The sequence below is a fragment of the Molossus molossus genome, unplaced genomic scaffold (genome assembly GCF_014108415.1).
Source record: "Molossus molossus isolate mMolMol1 unplaced genomic scaffold, mMolMol1.p scaffold_m16_p_4, whole genome shotgun sequence".
NCBI lineage: Eukaryota > Metazoa > Chordata > Mammalia > Chiroptera > Molossidae > Molossus > Molossus molossus.
The window spans coordinates 78,400,144-78,416,492 of NW_023425377.1; the positions used below are offsets into that span (position 1 = coordinate 78,400,144).

Genomic DNA, 16,349 nt, shown 5'->3' on the forward strand with positions numbered 1-16,349 from the left:
TGGGAGCCCTGACTACTCCCCACTGATTGAATTCACTTCCCTGCCCCTGCTCCCCGTTGCCCTAGGATTGAGTCCCAGCCTTGCCTACAGGTGGGTAGGCAAGTGACTTCTCCTCTCCGAACCCCTTTTCTCTGCAAAATGGGCAAGTCATGCTTAATCCTAGTATAACCTCACCCACAGAAGCTATTATTCACCCATTCGACAAATATTTATAGAGCACCTGCTGGGTGTCAGGCAGTTCTCCACCTTGGGGACATGGCAGTGAACAAAATGGATAAAATTCTTGTCCTCTATGACCTGATAACACAGTAAGAGACAGGCAAGTAATAAAAATAAGTAAATTATTTTTCTTAGTGTTAGTAGAACGATAAGAAAAATAAAAGGGAAGCACAATGGGGAGTCTGTGGGCATTCGAGGAGAGATGTATATTTTTAAATAGGAGAGGGGGTCCAGGAAGGCCTCTCTGAGCAGGTGACATATGAGCAAAGACTGAAGAACATTCCAGGCAGGAGGCACAGCCTGTTCAAAAGCCCTGGGGCAGGAACTTGCCTGGCCCATTGGAGAAACGACGAGGCCTGTGTAGCTGAAGCAGAATGAGGGGGAGAAAGGGAGAACATGAGAGCAAGGAGAGGACAGGAGCAGGTCATCCAGGGTCTATGGGCCTTTACCCTAAAGGAGGGGGGAGCCCTGGAGGGCTATGGGCAGAAAGGGGATGAAACCTAATTTGATGTTTATGATCATTTTTATTATATATTTTTCTTTATTGATTTTAGAAAGAAAGGGAGAGGGAGAGATAGAAACATTGATGAGAGAGAACATCGATCGGCCACCTCCTGCATGCCCCGCCACTGGAGATTGTGCCCACAACCTGGGCATGTGCCCTGACCGGGAATCAAATTAGCAACCTCTTGGTGCATGGGTCAATGCTCAACCACTAAGCCACACTGGTTGGGCCATTTTTGATGGGTTCCCTGCCTCACTGCACTGTGGCAGCCCTGAGGGGAGGGACATACCCATTGGGAGGGTCCAACCCCCCAACATCACCTTTAGGAAATGTTGACTGGAAGAGAGAGGTTGGGGGATCCCTTCTGTTCCTTGTCTGGCAAACACAGTGACAGCTCCAAGGAGACAAACTAGGGGTCATCAGACCCAACAACGGGACCCTTCCTTCTCCCAGCTCAGAGCCCAGAGCTACCAGCTGGGTCTCTCCCCAATCCCCACCAGCAACAACTGTGGTTCCCAAGGGGCAGGCTGTGGGGAAAACAGCCCAGGGAGGGCATGGCAATCACTCCTCTGCTCATCTGTATGTATACCCATCCACAGACAGCCCGCTCTACACACAGGCTCAGGGTCTGGGTCTGGGTCTGGATCTTGTCTGCCATTTCCTGGCTCTGTGACCTCAGACACAAAATACACCCTCCAAGAAGCCACCTTAGATTGGCCAGAGCTTACCAAGTCTGTTTCTCACTCTTAGGATGCCCCCAACTCTATTGGTGCTCTGTTTTGATCTGTTTTGTCCCCTTTGTCAAGGGAAGTCCCTTCCAGAGAGTGACATGTCCTCTCCTTGCTGAGGATAGACGTTGCTCCTCTCTGCCTACACAATGTTAACCTAATGTCTGTTGAGCACCTGTTGGGTGCCAGGCACAGGGATAAACAGGTCACATGTGTGACCTCATTTCACACTCACAACCATTCTATGAGTCGGCCCATTTAACCAAACATTTAGTAAGTACCAACTGTGTGCCAGGTACTGTCCTATTGCAGGGAACATGGGGAGGGAGGGAGGAGGTGTGTGGATGTCTGGGGAAATGTGCTGTAGGCAAAAGACATAGCCCATGCAAAGGCTCTAAGGCAGGACCATGCCCAGAGGTTTGGAGGAATAGCAAGGAGGCCCCTGTGGCTGGAGTGATCGAAGAGGAGAGAGCCAGAGGAAATGAAGGGCAGAACATTGTGGGCCCCAGTGAGGAGTCTGGAGGGAAAACTGAGGCGAAGGCATCTCAGTAGAGCTGAGATATGAACTATGCCCATCTCATGGATGGAAAGAGTGGGCCAAGAGGGCACACTGGCTGTGTCTCAGGGACATAAGACGGCCCATGAATCACTCAGCTTGGTGGGGGAGGGTGCTGTGGGCCGAGGTAGCCCAGTACTGAGAGCAGGGCAAAGGTGCTGGGCCCGGGGCCCACGCACGCTGGGCTGGACAGGCAAGCACGTGACCCTCCAGGGCCCTCCCTTAGCAGGCTGGCTGCCTGCCTCTGCCGGCCAGGCCTGCGCCTGCCCCAGACCCTATAAGGCCTGGGAGCGGAAAGCAGAGCCAGCTGCCAGCTGCGCCGCCAGTCACTCCAAAGGACCCTCACACAGTCCAGGTGAGCAATGCCAGGGTGAGGCAAGGTCTCCAGGTGGGTGTCTGGGAATGTCTGGGGATATCGGTGTGGGGCAGGAAGTAATGGAGCCCCCATTTATGAACCATCTCTGCCCCCTTTCAGCTGCTTAGAGTATTAACATGTCTGCTCAAGAGGAAAGAGGCCGGGAGTCCTCCAAACCCAAGGGCAAGGTGAGAAGTACGGGAGGTGGGGATCCTTGTTAAGGCCTGGAGACCCCCTAGAACCTTGGGAAGGTGACCTTGGGTCTGGGAGGCACTTTCCAGGTGGGGTGGAAGGGCGCTGAGAGCCCGGGTGCTAACTCTTCTCTCCGGTCCCAAGCTGGGGGCGGGGGTGAGGTCTTCATGCAGACCTCAACTTCTTTCCTACTTTGTGACTTTGGGCTAGCCACAACCCCTCTCTGAGCCTCAGTTTCCCCAGTTGTGAAATAGAGGCTGTGGGAGAAAGCCTTGGAGACTTGAAGGATGACCTTTTCCTCCGTCCATGGGAGACCGGCTGCATCTGCCCATTGTCCGGACAAAGAAACTGAGGCTTGAAACTCGAGGTCACCCAAAAACAAGGGCCTGAGGAGGTGTAGGCCAGGGTTGTCCAATATTTCCCCCACCCCACCCCATCCCACTATGGCCTGGCCCAGCTCATGCTGCCCCCTCCCCACACAGACCCTGAGCAGCTTCTTGGGGTTCCTGCCTGGCTTCAGTTCCTCCCGGAACCAGGTGGCCAACGCTCACAGCTCAGCAAGAGAAGCCCAGCCTGCAGCTGATCCCACAGGTGCTCCCACCCCCAAGACCACCCATCCCCAGGCCCAGAGTGAGTACACAGTTCCGTAGGGTAGGGGACCCCAGCAATAGGAAACCCCCTAGCAGGGACCTCTGGCCACTCTGAGATGTTTCATATGTGCCTGTGTCATCTTAATAGACACTATAAAACTGGCAACACTCATTTAGCACCAGATGGGGAAACTGAGGCATGAATATGGTGGGTGAGTGGCCCAAAGTGGCATAACCAGCAAAAGTGGGGATGTGAACACAGCCGAAGTACCACCCATGCTCTCCATCACCCCCACCTCCCATCAGCCGTTTCTGATACCCGTGGACCTGGGCCTGGGTGTTCTGCACGCAGACCTTATTGGGGATGGTGATCCTGGTTCCCAAAGAGGGACAGGGGCTTCCCTGGGATGGCAGAGCCCGGGGGTCTCCCCACCCTCCAATTACTCAGCCAGGGTACTCAGGGCACATAGGGAACTGGTGCAGGGGGCCCAGAGTTGAGGTGGCTGCCTGGGCTGGGCGTCACTCTGGGCCCAGAGCCCTTGGCAGCTGACTTCTGCTCCACATACCCAAGCCTGACAGGCAACAGCCAGCTGTAGCAGGGGTGGGGCAGCACCCTGACTCCTCTCCCTGCAACCTCCCTGGGTGGGCTGGATCCAGGACCCAGGCAGAGGAAAACACCAGGGAGCCCCTTGGTTCCAGGGGGCTGAGGCCTTGGGGGGGTCAAAGGGAGCCAAGCCTATGGCCATAGATGTCACCTCCTGCTGTCCCTGGCGGGGTGGCTGGGACATTCCTGGCCTTTCAGGCTGTGCCTGACAATTGCGCAATGGGCACCAAGGCAGCTGATGCCAGCCCGCTTCCATCGCCTTCCCTGGGGTGCCTGACCAGCTCCTGTCCCCACAGCAGCTACTGACCCGAAGCAGATGGCCAGGGAGGTGGAGGAGCTGCCGTCGCCTTCAGACAAGGTGAGTGGCTCTCAGAGCCTGGTCGGATGGCCTCTGTCTCCCTCAGGGATGTTTTGGTTCCTGCCCAAGGAGAGCGCAGACACCCCTGTATGTCCTACTATGGGATTCCAGACAGATCCTCCCCTTCCGAGCCTCCACTTCCACATCTGTGAAATGGGTGCAGCACCGCCCTACTGCCCAGCATGGTCAGGTTCCAAACAGACTACAGAGAGCCCCTCGCTCTCTGTCTAGCATGATGCGACCCAAACAATGGCAACTCACTCACCATATGTCAGGTTCTGAGCACTGCTTTATACATGCTGCTCAACAGTTAATCCTCCCAACCACCCTGTGAGGGGATAAACAGTATCCCACACAAGAGCTGAGGCACACAGAAGTGGAGCCACCTATCAAAGGTCATATAGCAGGATGTGGCAGCTTGGGATTTGAACCCAGGGGCAGTCAGAGGCTGAACTACACCAATGCCACATCCACCCCTGGTCCTGAATACATGGGGACCAACATGCTATTCTGTCCCCAGGGGCTGACAGAAGCCAGCTGAGGCCACAGCAGGGTGGCAGAGCCCTGACAAGAATTCTGCCACCGAGCACATGCCCCCACTCTGGTCTTCCTAATCTCCCTCTGCCCTCAGCTCAACCAGATCTTAGTATTTCAGAAGGCAAAGAATCTCGACGTTAAAACAGACCCTTTATCCCCTCTTCATTTATGTACTTCTCTGCTCCTCTCCGCTCATGCTGAGTGCCTACTACCTGCAAAGTGCTTTAGGTACCTTGATTCGTTTCCTCCACAATCCTTGAAGGAGGTGCTGTTTTAATCACTATTTTTCAGAAATTGGCTCAGAGAAGGGATGTGGTTTTCACATAGCAAGTGCAGGAAAGAGCTGGGATTTGAACCTGGGTCTTTGAATCCCACCTCCCACCACCCACAGAGCCCAAGGTGCCCACTTGATTCAATAGTGGGCTGGAGGCCCTGGCTGGTTTGGCTCAGCGGTTAGAGCGTCAGCCTGCGGTACGGAGAGACCGGGTTTGGTTCCCGCTAAAGGCACATACTTCGGTTGCAGTTTGTCCCCCGCCCTGGTTGGTCGTGCGGGTGGCAGCCACTCGATGTGTCCCTTCACGTCGATGTTTCTCTCTCTCTCTCTTCCTCTCTCTCCCTCCCACTCTACCTGTACAAAAAAAAAAAAAAAATAGTGGGCTGGAGGCAGGTAATGAGAATAAAATTCAGAGCTTCTCAATGTCAGTATTGTGACCATTTGGGGCAGGATCATTCTTGGTTGTGGGGCTGTCCTGGGCACTGTGGGGTGCTGCACAGCATCCCAGGTCTCCACTCAATCAATGCAAGTAACGCCCTGTCATCTCAGTCACAACAATCACAGATGTCCCCAGACATCAACCAACATCCCCCGAGGGGGCATGATTGCCTGAGTGAGAACCACTGAATTAAAAATAGCACACTCATGTCTGAACCTGAGTGGTGGCAACCCTGAGGCCATCACAACCCTTTGGTAGTGTGCTTGACTAGAGACAACTGCTATCGGGTAGGTTAAAAATATGAAAGCTATCAACAATTTCCTATGGCTTGAACCCAATACGTGCCACTTGCCCCTTAAGTTTTTGGTTACTACTTTTCTTTTCTTTTTAATCTTCACCCGAGGACATTTTTCCATTTTTAGTTCAGACAGAGTGGGAGAGAGAGAGAGGAAGAGAGAGAGAGAGAGACAGAGAGAGAGAGAGAGAGAGATTAACGTGAAAGGGACACATCGAGTGGCTGCCTCCCGCACGACCCAACCAGGGCCGGGGACAAGCTGCAACAGAGGTACATGCCCTTAGCGGGAATGGAACCCGAGCCTCTCTGGACCGCAGGTCAACGCTCCAACCGCTGAGCCTAACTGGCCAGGGCTTGGTTACTACTTTTCCAAATGTTCATCTCCTTCTCTTAGTAACTAATAACAATTTGGTCTCTCCACTATAATGGGGAAACCAGGCTCAAATTCTGATAAAAATGAACAAATATATGTAATTCAAGCTTGCTGGTCCCAAGCCAAGGCACCTTGTCTGTCCAGGGTTCCAGAGGTGTAAGGACCCACTGTCAGCAACGGGGATCTTGCATCAAGGGAGTAATCTGACAGCGATGGAGCTTGTTGAGGCTGTGTCCTGGAAGGCCATGGGTACATCAGGGGTGGGAATGAGGAGGCACAGCCTCTGCTGATAGATACTACTTACCAGGTCCATCAGGAACCAGGCTGGCAGAAGGCTGCCTCCCAGCTCTGCTCTGACCACACATGTCCTTTCTCCTCAGATGATCTCTGGGGCGAAGGACCTGGTGTGCTCCACGATGACCAAAACCAAAGACGCCATCTCGTCCGGAGTGGCCAATGTGATGGACTCAGCTAAAGGTGTGGTCCAGGGAGGTCTTGACATGACCGGACCTGTGCTCACGGGAACCAAGGAGGCTGTGGCCAGTGGGGTCGCAGGGGCAGTGGGTATGGCCAAAGGGACCTGTCAAACTGGTGTGGACACCACAAAGACTATGCTGACCAACACCAAGAACACAATCTACAGTGGAGTGACAGGTGCAGTGAACATGGCCACAGGAGCTGTCCAGGGGGGCTTGGACACCTCAAAGGCTGTCCTCACAAGTACCAAAGACACAGTGTCCACTGGCCTCACTGGGGCAATGGGTGTGGCCAAGAGTGCCGTCCAGACAGGTGTGGACACCTCCAAAACCATCCTCACTGGCACCAAGGACACAGTGTCCACTGGCCTCACTGGGGCAGTCGGTGTGGCCAAGGGTGCCATCCAAACTGGCATGGACACCACCAAGACTGTCTTGACTGGCACCAAAGACACTGTGTCCACTGGCCTCACCGGGGCGGTGGGTGTGGCAAAGGGTGCCGTCCAAACTGGCATGGACACCTCCAAGACAATCCTGACTGGCACCAAAGACACCGTGTCCACTGGCCTCACCGGGGCAGTGGGTGTGGCCAAGGGTGCCATCCAAACTGGCATGGACACCACCAAGACCGTCTTGACTGGCACCAAAGACACAGTGTCCACTGGGATCACTGGGGCAGTCGGTGTGGCCAAGGGTGCCATCCAAACTGGCATGGACACCACCAAGACCGTCTTGACTGGCACCAAAGACACAGTGTCCACTGGCCTCACTGGGGCAGTGGGTGTGGCCAAGGGTGTCGTCCAGACAGGTGTGGACACCTCAAAGACCATCCTGACTGGCACCAAAGACACAGTGTCCACTGGCCTCACTGGGGCAGTGGGTATGGCCAAAGGTGCCATTCAAACTGGCATGGACACCACCAAGACCATCTTGACTGGCACCAAAGACACAGTGTCCACTGGCCTCACTGGGGCAGTGGGTGTGGCGAAGGGTGCCATCCAAACTGGCATGGACACCACTAAGACTGTCCTGGCCGGCACCAAAGACACAGTGTCCACTGGGATCACCGGGGCAGTGGGTGTGGCCAAGGGTGCCGTCCAGACTGGTGTGAACACCTCCAAGACTGTCCTGACCGGCACCAAGGATACAGTGTCCACTGGCCTCACTGGGGCAGTGGGTATGGCCAAGAGTGCCGTCCAGACTGGTGTGAACACCTCCAAGACTGTCCTGACCGGCACCAAAGACACAGTGTCCACTGGCCTCACCGGGGCAGTGGGTGTGGCCAAGGGTGCCATCCAAACTGGCATGGACACCACTAAGACTGTCCTGGCCGGCACCAAAGACACAGTGTCCACTGGGATCACCGGGGCAGTGGGTGTGGCCAAGGGTGCCATCCAAACTGGCATGGACACCACCAAGACCGTCTTGACTGGCACCAAAGACACAGTGTCCACTGGCCTCACTGGGGCAGTGGGTGTGGCCAAGGGTGTCGTCCAGACAGGTGTGGACACCTCAAAGACCATCCTGACTGGCACCAAAGACACAGTGTCCACTGGCCTCACTGGGGCAGTGGGTATGGCCAAAGGTGCCATTCAAACTGGCATGGACACCACCAAGACCATCTTGACTGGCACCAAAGACACAGTGTCCACTGGCCTCACTGGGGCAGTGGGTGTGGCGAAGGGTGCCATCCAAACTGGCATGGACACCACTAAGACTGTCCTGGCTGGCACCAAAGACACAGTGTCCACTGGGATCACCGGGGCAGTGGGTGTGGCCAAGGGTGCCGTCCAGACTGGTGTGAACACCTCCAAGACTGTCCTGACCGGCACCAAGGATACAGTGTCCACTGGCCTCACTGGGGCAATGGGTGTGGCCAAGGGTGCCATCCAAACTGGCATGGACACCACCAAGACCGTCTTGACTGGCACCAAAGACACAGTGTCCACTGGGATCACTGGCGCAATGGGAGTGGCCAAGGGTGCCGTCCAGACTGGTGTGAACACCTCCAAGACTGTCCTGACCGGCACCAAGGATACAGTGTCCACTGGCCTCACTGGGGCAATGGGTGTGGCCAAGGGTGCCATCCAAACTGGCATGGACACCACCAAGACTGTCTTGACTGGCACCAAAGACACAGTGTCCACTGGCCTCACCGGGGCAGTGGGTATGGCCAAGGGTGCCATCCAAACTGGCATGGACACCACTAAGACCGTCTTGACTGGCACCAAAGATACAGTGTCCACTGGCCTCACTGGCGCAATGGGAGTGGCCAAGGGTGCCGTCCAGACTGGTGTGAACACCTCCAAGACTGTCCTGACTGGCACCAAGGACACAGTGTCCACTGGCCTCACTGGGGCAATGGGTGTGGCCAAGGGTGCCATCCAAACTGGCATGGACACCACTAAGACCGTCTTGACTGGCACCAAAGATACAGTGTCCACTGGCCTCACTGGGGCAATGGGTGTGGCCAAGGGTGCCGTCCAGACTGGTGTGAACACCTCCAAGACTGTCCTGACCGGCACCAAGGACACAGTGTCCACTGGCCTCACTGGGGCAATGGGTATGGCCAAGGGTGCCATCCAAACTGGCATGGACACCACTAAGACCGTCTTGACTGGCACCAAAGACACAGTGTCCACTGGCCTCACTGGCGCAGTGGGTGTGGCCAAGGGTGTCGTCCAGACAGGTGTGGACACCTCAAAGACCATCCTTACTGGCACCAAGGACACTGTATCCACTGGCCTCACTGGGGCAGTGGGTGTGGCCAAGGGTGTCGTCCAGACAGGTGTGGACACCACCAAGACCGTCTTGACTGGCACCAAAGACACAGTGTCCACTGGGATCACCGGGGCAGTGGGTATGGCCAAGGGTGCCATCCAAACTGGCATGGACACCACTAAGACCGTCTTGACTGGCACCAAAGATACAGTGTCCACTGGCCTCACTGGGGCAGTGGGTATGGCCAAGAATGCCGTCCAGACTGGTGTGAACACCTCCAAGACTGTCCTGACCGGCACCAAGGACACAGTGTCCACTGGCCTCACTGGGGCAATGGGTGTGGCCAAGGGTGCCATCCAAACTGGCATGGACACCACCAAGACCGTCTTGACTGGCACCAAAGACACAGTGTCCACTGGCCTCACAGGGGCGGTGGGTACGGCCAAGGGTGCCATTCAAACTGGCATGGACACCTCCAAGACCATCCTGACTGGCACCAAAGACACAGTGTCCACTGGCCTCACTGGGGCGGTGGGTTTGGCCAAGGGTGCCATTCACACTGGCATGGACACCACTAAGACCGTCTTGACTGGCACCAAAGACACCGTGTCCACTGGCCTCACTGGGGCAGTGGGTGTGGCCAAGAGTGCCGTCCAGACAGGCGTGGACACCACCAAGACCATCCTCACTGGCACCAAGGACACTGTGTCCACTGGGATCACCGCGGCAGTGGGTGTGGCCAAGGGTGCCATCCAAACTGGCATGGACACCTCTAAAACCATCCTGACAGGCACCAAAGACACAGTGTCCACTGGCGTCACTGGAACAATGGGTGTGGTCAAGAGTGCTGTCCAGACGGGTGTGGACACCTCCAAGACCATTCTGACTGGCACGAAGGACACCATACAGAATTGGTTACCTGGAGCCGAGGAAAGCTCCTGTGGTGGACTCATCAATGACTGGGACATGGACAAATGTGGGGAACAAACTGTACTAAGCACCCTGCAGGCTTCATCCTGCAATGTCTCCAGCCTCCCAGACACACACTGTGCAGGCCACGACCGTGCCAGAGAAGCCACTGCCAGCAGCCAGGGCCTTGTTTCCACTGTGGTACCATTCCAACAAGGCTCCACCCTGGGCCCGGAGGATGTGGGCTGCATGGCCACCATATGCGGACATGAAGGTGTCACGGGCTCTACAACACTGCTGGAGGAGCTGGGGGAGATCTTCCACCCAATGAATGCCGAGGAGCAAGGTGAGAATAGGACAAGCAGGGTCCCAGGTCCTAGTGGGGGCTGGCATCTTCTAACCCAAGACCTGGATGTTCTCAGTGTCCTCTTGGGTTAAGTAAGTCCGTCTTCCCTTCCAGCTCAGTTGGCGGCTTCTGAGCCTGGGCCCAGGGTACCCGCAGCAGACCAGAGCAGTTACTTCGTGCGTCTGGGCGACCTGGCCCACAGCTTCCGCCAGCGGGCTTTTGAGCATGCCATGAGCCACCTGCAGCACAGCCAGTTCCAGGCCAGGGCCACACTGGCTCAGCTTGAGGACTCCTTTAGGCTGGTAAGTCTTCCCCTCTCCAGGGTGCCTTTCTCAGAATTATCTCCCCATGGCTTCCCCATGCCAACATCTGTCAGCCACTAAGACAGCTACAGACTGCTCTCACAGGGCTTATGTCCCAGAGAGGGAGACAGACAACCAAACCAAATATAGTAGTTCCCCCTTATCTTTGGGAGATACATTCCAAGACCTCCTGTGGATGCCTGAAACCAGGGATAGAACCGAACCCAATATACACTGCTTTTTCCTACACATACATATCTACGGTAAGGTTTAATTTATAATTTAGGCACAGTGAGAGATAATAGTAAAATAGAACAATCATAACATATTGTAAAAAAAAGTGATATTAATGTGCCATTAAGTAAAATTAAGTAAAGGTGACTTGCCCTGGCCAGTTTGGCTCAGCGGTTGGAGCGTCAGCCCACGGACCAAGGAGTCGTAGGTTTGATTCTGGTCAAGGGCAGGTACCTCGGTTGCAGTTCAGTCCCTGGCCCTGGTCGGGGTTGTGTAAGAGACAACCAATCAGTTTGTCTCACTCACATCAATGTCTCTCTCACTCTCCCCAACTCTGTCTGAAGATAAATGAAAAAAAAAAGTATCCTCGGGTGAATATTTAAAAAAATAATTAAACAAGGGTAACTTGAACATGAGCACTGTGATACCCCAATGGTTGATTTGGTAACTGATATGGCTACTGTGTGACTAACAGGCGGGCAGCATCTCCAGAGTGAAGACACTGGACAAAGAGATGTCATGCCCCAGGTGTGACAGAGTGGGGCCATGCGAGATTTCATCACACTATTCAGAACAGGAGCCATTTAAAAATTATGAATTGTTTATTTCTGGAATTTTCCATGTAATATCTTTGGACTGTGGTTGACCGCGGGAACTGAAACTGAAGATAGGAGGGACTGCTGTAGGATTACTGTAAGAGGGGATGCAAAGAAGGAAACAAGACAACCATGCAGAGGGTCTGGGTTGAGCAGGACAACGTCCCTTTGAGCCACATCATGAATATCAAGGAGAGAGCCATGCAGAGTTGGGAGAAGTGGGGACCATAAGAACAGAGTGCCTAGCCCTGGCCCCGTAGCTCAGTTGGTTAGAGCATCATCCCGATACGCCAAAGTTGCAGGTTTGATCCTTGGTCAGGGCACATACAAGACTCAACCAATGAGTGCATAAATAAGGGGAGCAACAAATCAATGTTTCTCTCTCTCTCAAATCAATAACAAACTGGGCTCAAGGAGCAGAAAGGCAGCTGGAGTGACAGTGAAGTAAAGGTGGGGATAGGGCAGGAAAAGCCCAGGGATCTAGGGTTCAGGGATGTGCAGAAATTGTGACGGAGTGTCAGCAGGAGATGAGGTCTGAGACACCCTGGGGGCAGACCATGCAGACCATGGTGAGGTGTTGGTTTCATCCAACAGGCACTGGGGAGGCATGGAAGGGCTTTGAGCTGGGGGGTGGGTGACAAGATCTCATTATCTGTTATTTGATCTCCCTGAAGACTTCATTGGGAATTTGGATTGTTGCCACTTGACAAGAGAAGATAAACCCATCATGGCACAGCTGACTCTAAATTTGTGGCCTTCCCATCATGCCACACAAAGGTCTAGACATGAGGCTCCAGGCCAGGCCAGGGAGTACCCACCCCAGCCCCTTGTGCTGCTCCGGGGGAGTGTGTGAAAGGTCCCTGCCAAAAGCCTTCATTTCTCTGGGCTCTTTACAGATTAAAAAGATCCAGCAGGCTCCAGAAGGACAGCTGTGGCCAGAACTGAGTCTCAGAGGTGGAGTGGAGAAAGCCAGTACCCAAGAGGTATGTACAAGTGGCCAAGGCTCCCAAGGTCTTCTCCTCTCTGACCCCCGCTCACCTCTCTCCCTCCTCCCACAGGTGCCAGATGTGGGGGCTCTGTCCAAGGCCTGTGGACTCATCCAGCAGCTCCATGTGGCCTACAGCACCCTGGCCTCTGGCCTCCAGGGCCTCCCAGCTGAGCTCCAGCAGCGGGTCCGGCAGGCGCGGCACAGCCTCTGTGAGCTCTATGGCGTCGTCTCCTCTGCCAGCTCCATCGCAGAGCTGCCAGCTGAGTGCCTGGCCCAGAGCCATGAGAGTGTCGGCCAGGCCTGGCAAGGGCTGGAGAAGCTGCTGGAGAGCGTGCAGCACAGTCCCCCGCTCAGCTGGCTGGTAGGGCCTTTTGACCTGCACCCCAGTGGGCAGAAACTATAGGTCCTCCTCAGAGCCTCCCCAGCCCCAAACCAGCCCCAACTCCCCGAAACTCTGGACCCTGCTGGCAGGTGTACGAAGGACTTTCTGCATTAAGCACACTATGCTCACAGCTCTGGGACTGCACCATCCACCCTTCTTCCCAAGCACAGCTGGCCCTAGGAGCCCAGGGTTGCTAAGACTACTGACAGAGGACCTGCACTTGAAGATCCTGAGCAAGCATTCCAGTTAGGAAAGAAAAGTGAAATGTGCCTGAGTCTAGAAGATTCTCCACTCAGGAGCCCCCACTAGGAGCCTGATTTATCTTTGTGGGGGGTGAGGGTCTTCTGCCCGTCTGGGCCTTCAGCTACCAGCTTGGCAGGTGGTCCTGCTCCTCGATCCTTGCTCTGAAAGCATCTACCCCAGACTTTAGCAAACACCTTGCACCAGAATATACCAGAATGCCACCACCATCCTGAGGCAGGGTCCCACTGCCTTTGCTGACCCCAGTGTGGCCAAAAGAAGGGGCTTCATGAAGACATAGTCACCAGCAGCCACCCCATCCCCAAGTTTTGCGGAAGCCAGCCTTTGAGGACTACATTGCTTCGGGGGTGGCGGGGGGTTTACAAATCAAGCCCTTTCCTGCTTGATCCGCTTGCCTACCTGCCCAGCCCTGCAAGCAAATCACATCACAGAGCTGAAGTTCTGGTCCCAGGGCCCAGAGACTTCCCATGGCCAAATAAAAGGCTTCCCCACAGGGGACAGGGCCCTAGGAAGTATGTGACAAAATGTGCTGAATGATCCTTCAGGTCTTGGTAATGTGCTCCAGGCTGGAGACCAGGGCCTGCAATGGTTTGGGAGTGTCCCCTGTAATCCCAGCCACAGATGTCCAAGCTCCCTGCCCCTGTACCCAGATGTGAAAACTCAGGATGTTCATCCAAGAACTACTCCCTCATTGGCCTCGGCCTCTTTCCAGCTGGGAGCTACACGTCAGAATACCATCAGCCCAAGCCATGTCGCACTCCCACCTTCCCAGAACCTGCACCATGCTGACAGCACACCCCACACTGCACCCTCTTCTCAGAAATTATCAGGTGCTCTGAGCTCAAAGATGAATGAACCAGCTCTCCCCAAGGGTTACCAAAGGCTGCCAGGATCTGGGAGGGACTCTGAACTGGGGTGCTGTGTCTGGCTCGACAGGAACAAGTCGGGGAACCTGCCGAGACTTTCTTTCCTTGGCCTCCATCACATAAGGTTATCAGAGGTGAAGACACTGGGAATTCAGCTATTCACAGAAACTCAGCAAAGTGACTTGACTGCAAATCCGGCCAAACCAAATAGGGGGTGGGCAGGGCTCAAGAAGTCTCCCACCACACCACGGTCTCCCTCTCAGCTAGGATGGGGGGACTCACACAGGACAGGGGAACACAAGAGAGACCACTGTTTAACCAGACACTACTGTGTGCAAGTACCCGGCTAGGAGCCACACATGCACACCCCCGCCCCCATCTAAATCCACAACAGCCCTGTGAGGCTGGAGTCATCCCCTATCCAGGTGAGAAAAGAGAAGCCCAGGGTGGGGGTACTACTTGCCCAAGGTCACACAGTGAGGCCTGTCCCCGGTGTTTATGCTCTCTGAACGTGCAGACAACAGACAGCCCACAGAACCCTTCCTGGCCTGAATGCCCTGAACTGGCAGTGCCAGGCACTCAGAGTCTTGCCTTGCGGGGTGGGGTAGGGGGTGTGAAGTGGGCGAGAGAGAAAATGATTGAGTCAGTAAAGCAAGACAGTGGCTTTTGGGGGAAACATGGTAGCCACTGTCCCGGACCTACCCTCCCAGCCTCTGCTCCTCCTTCCTGGGTACTGGGCAGCCAAACCCAGGACATCAAACCACAGCCTCCGTTTGAGCCTCAAAGTTCAGAGTTTTATTTTCCTTTATTATTTTTGGAAAGGCCTTGCTCCCACCCCACTCCTTCACCATCAGCCCTGCGGGGCCGGGAACACCATTAAAACCAAGCTCACATTCACTGTATAGGGTGACACTATGGCTTAAAACCCTTCGTCCCCAAATGGGCCCCTGACAGCTACAGACATTTCCCCAATTCCAGCCCAGCTGCACCAGTAACACTAGAAAACCAAGCCAATAAAAGTGATTTTTTTTCATTAAAAAAACCCTTTATAGTCATTTCATGTCGGTTGGAAATCACAGAAATTGGACAGAAAAAAAAAAAAACCCGAGGGACAAATACAAATGAAGAACATAGCATTTCCCCAACAGTTTTCTGCTCCCTGGGCGGCCGGGAAGGAGTGGGGCAGGCCTACGGGCATCTACATGACGGGCGGGGCCTGGCCGCCGGGCTGCCCGGGGCTCAGCTGTCCTCGTCGTCCAGGGACTCAGAGTCCACGTGCGCCCTCTGGCGCTCCTGCCGGTCCTTCCCGGGCCCGTCCAGGTCGGGGCCCTCCCTCGTGCTGCTGGTGAAGCACAGCACGATGGGGGTGAGCAGATTGCCCTCCTGTCTGTCTGTCTATGTCCATCTACCACTGACAGTCTAAAAGCCCTATGTTCCTCCCGCCGTGCCCAGTGCAGTGGGTTGTATTGTATAGTCTGGGGTTCTCAGCATGGCCATATAACAGACTCAAGGGTGCTTGTGAAAGAGACTGCCTGCACCCACTCCTGGGGAGTCAGGAGGAAGCCAGTCCCTAGGGTCTGACCCAGGGCAGCTCAGCTCCCTTGATTGGGGGTCTGGGGATCTGCTAAGGTGGGGGATGGGAGGCCAGCACATGGGGGCCAAGTCCCTGGGACCATGACCAGGACAAGCAGCCCATGGGGAGCAACCCAGACATTAGGGTGCTTTCTCAGCAAGTCACCCACCCTTTTTTTTTTTTAGAAAGTCACCCCCAATGCCACAGCCCCCAGGGACACTTACTCATTGTGTAACAAGTCTTCAGAGGAGCCCCCCACCGGCCCCTCTTCCGAGTTCTGTCCTTCCTCCTGCTCCTTGTCCTCTGTGTTCCCACTCTTCTGGGATGTGGCCTCACCATTCACTGAGGCTGAGAGATCTGGGGGAAGAAAGGGGATCGTAGGACAAATGTGGTGCTATCAACTGGGACCCCTATCCCCTTCCCATTGAGACTGGGTGGGAGAATAGCCAGCTTTTGGACAGGGGACCCTCGAACCTCCTGAAGGGTCCTGGCCCCATGTACCAGTCACCTCTACCTCTGTGCCTCCCAGTCACATGGGGGTAGTCAGCTCCATCAGGCCACAGCTGGCTGCAAGTGCTTCTGCAGCCGGCCCAGGCCCCTGAAGAAGGGAGGAGCCAGGAAATGAGTGCCAAGGCTGGGTCAGAAAAAAGGAAAAAGATGCCCTCTCTAG

General features: G+C 55.0%; 2 protein-coding genes across 7 annotated transcripts in view; one reads left to right on the top strand and one right to left on the bottom strand.

Moving 5' to 3' along the window:
- HDGFL2 (HDGF like 2) overlaps positions 1 to 16,349 on the bottom strand; it is a 37,481-nt gene that overhangs the window by 2,430 nt on the left and 18,702 nt on the right. Inside the window, exons 15-16 of one of the 3 annotated variants that reach the window (XM_036282010.1) lie at positions 15,904 to 16,036; positions 13,517 to 15,445 (exon numbers count right to left, since the gene is read on the bottom strand). In XM_036282010.1, coding sequence (XP_036137903.1) covers positions 15,346 to 15,445; positions 15,904 to 16,036 — 233 coding nt within the window. In that variant the 3' untranslated portion in view covers positions 13,517 to 15,345. Of the gene's footprint in view, positions 1 to 13,516; positions 15,449 to 15,903; positions 16,037 to 16,349 lie in introns of those variants that run through there. The other 2 variants (XM_036282009.1, XM_036282011.1) reach the window with 2 other exon arrangements.
- PLIN4 (perilipin 4) lies at positions 2,299 to 13,014 on the top strand. Of its 4 annotated transcripts, none has more exons than XM_036282004.1 (8): positions 2,299 to 2,363; positions 2,484 to 2,551; positions 3,038 to 3,185; positions 4,046 to 4,107; positions 6,406 to 10,477; positions 10,592 to 10,779; positions 12,506 to 12,592; positions 12,668 to 13,014. In XM_036282004.1, the coding sequence occupies exons 2-8, from the start codon at positions 2,501 to 2,503 to the stop codon at positions 12,998 to 13,000; spliced, it is 4,941 nt and encodes a 1,646-aa protein (XP_036137897.1). In that variant the 5' UTR covers positions 2,299 to 2,363; positions 2,484 to 2,500; the 3' UTR covers positions 13,001 to 13,014. The 4 variants fall into 4 exon arrangements, with proteins under 4 accessions (XP_036137897.1, XP_036137898.1, XP_036137899.1 ...); XM_036282005.1 differs by having other exon boundaries at positions 4,049 to 4,107; XM_036282006.1 differs by having other exon boundaries at positions 3,038 to 3,146.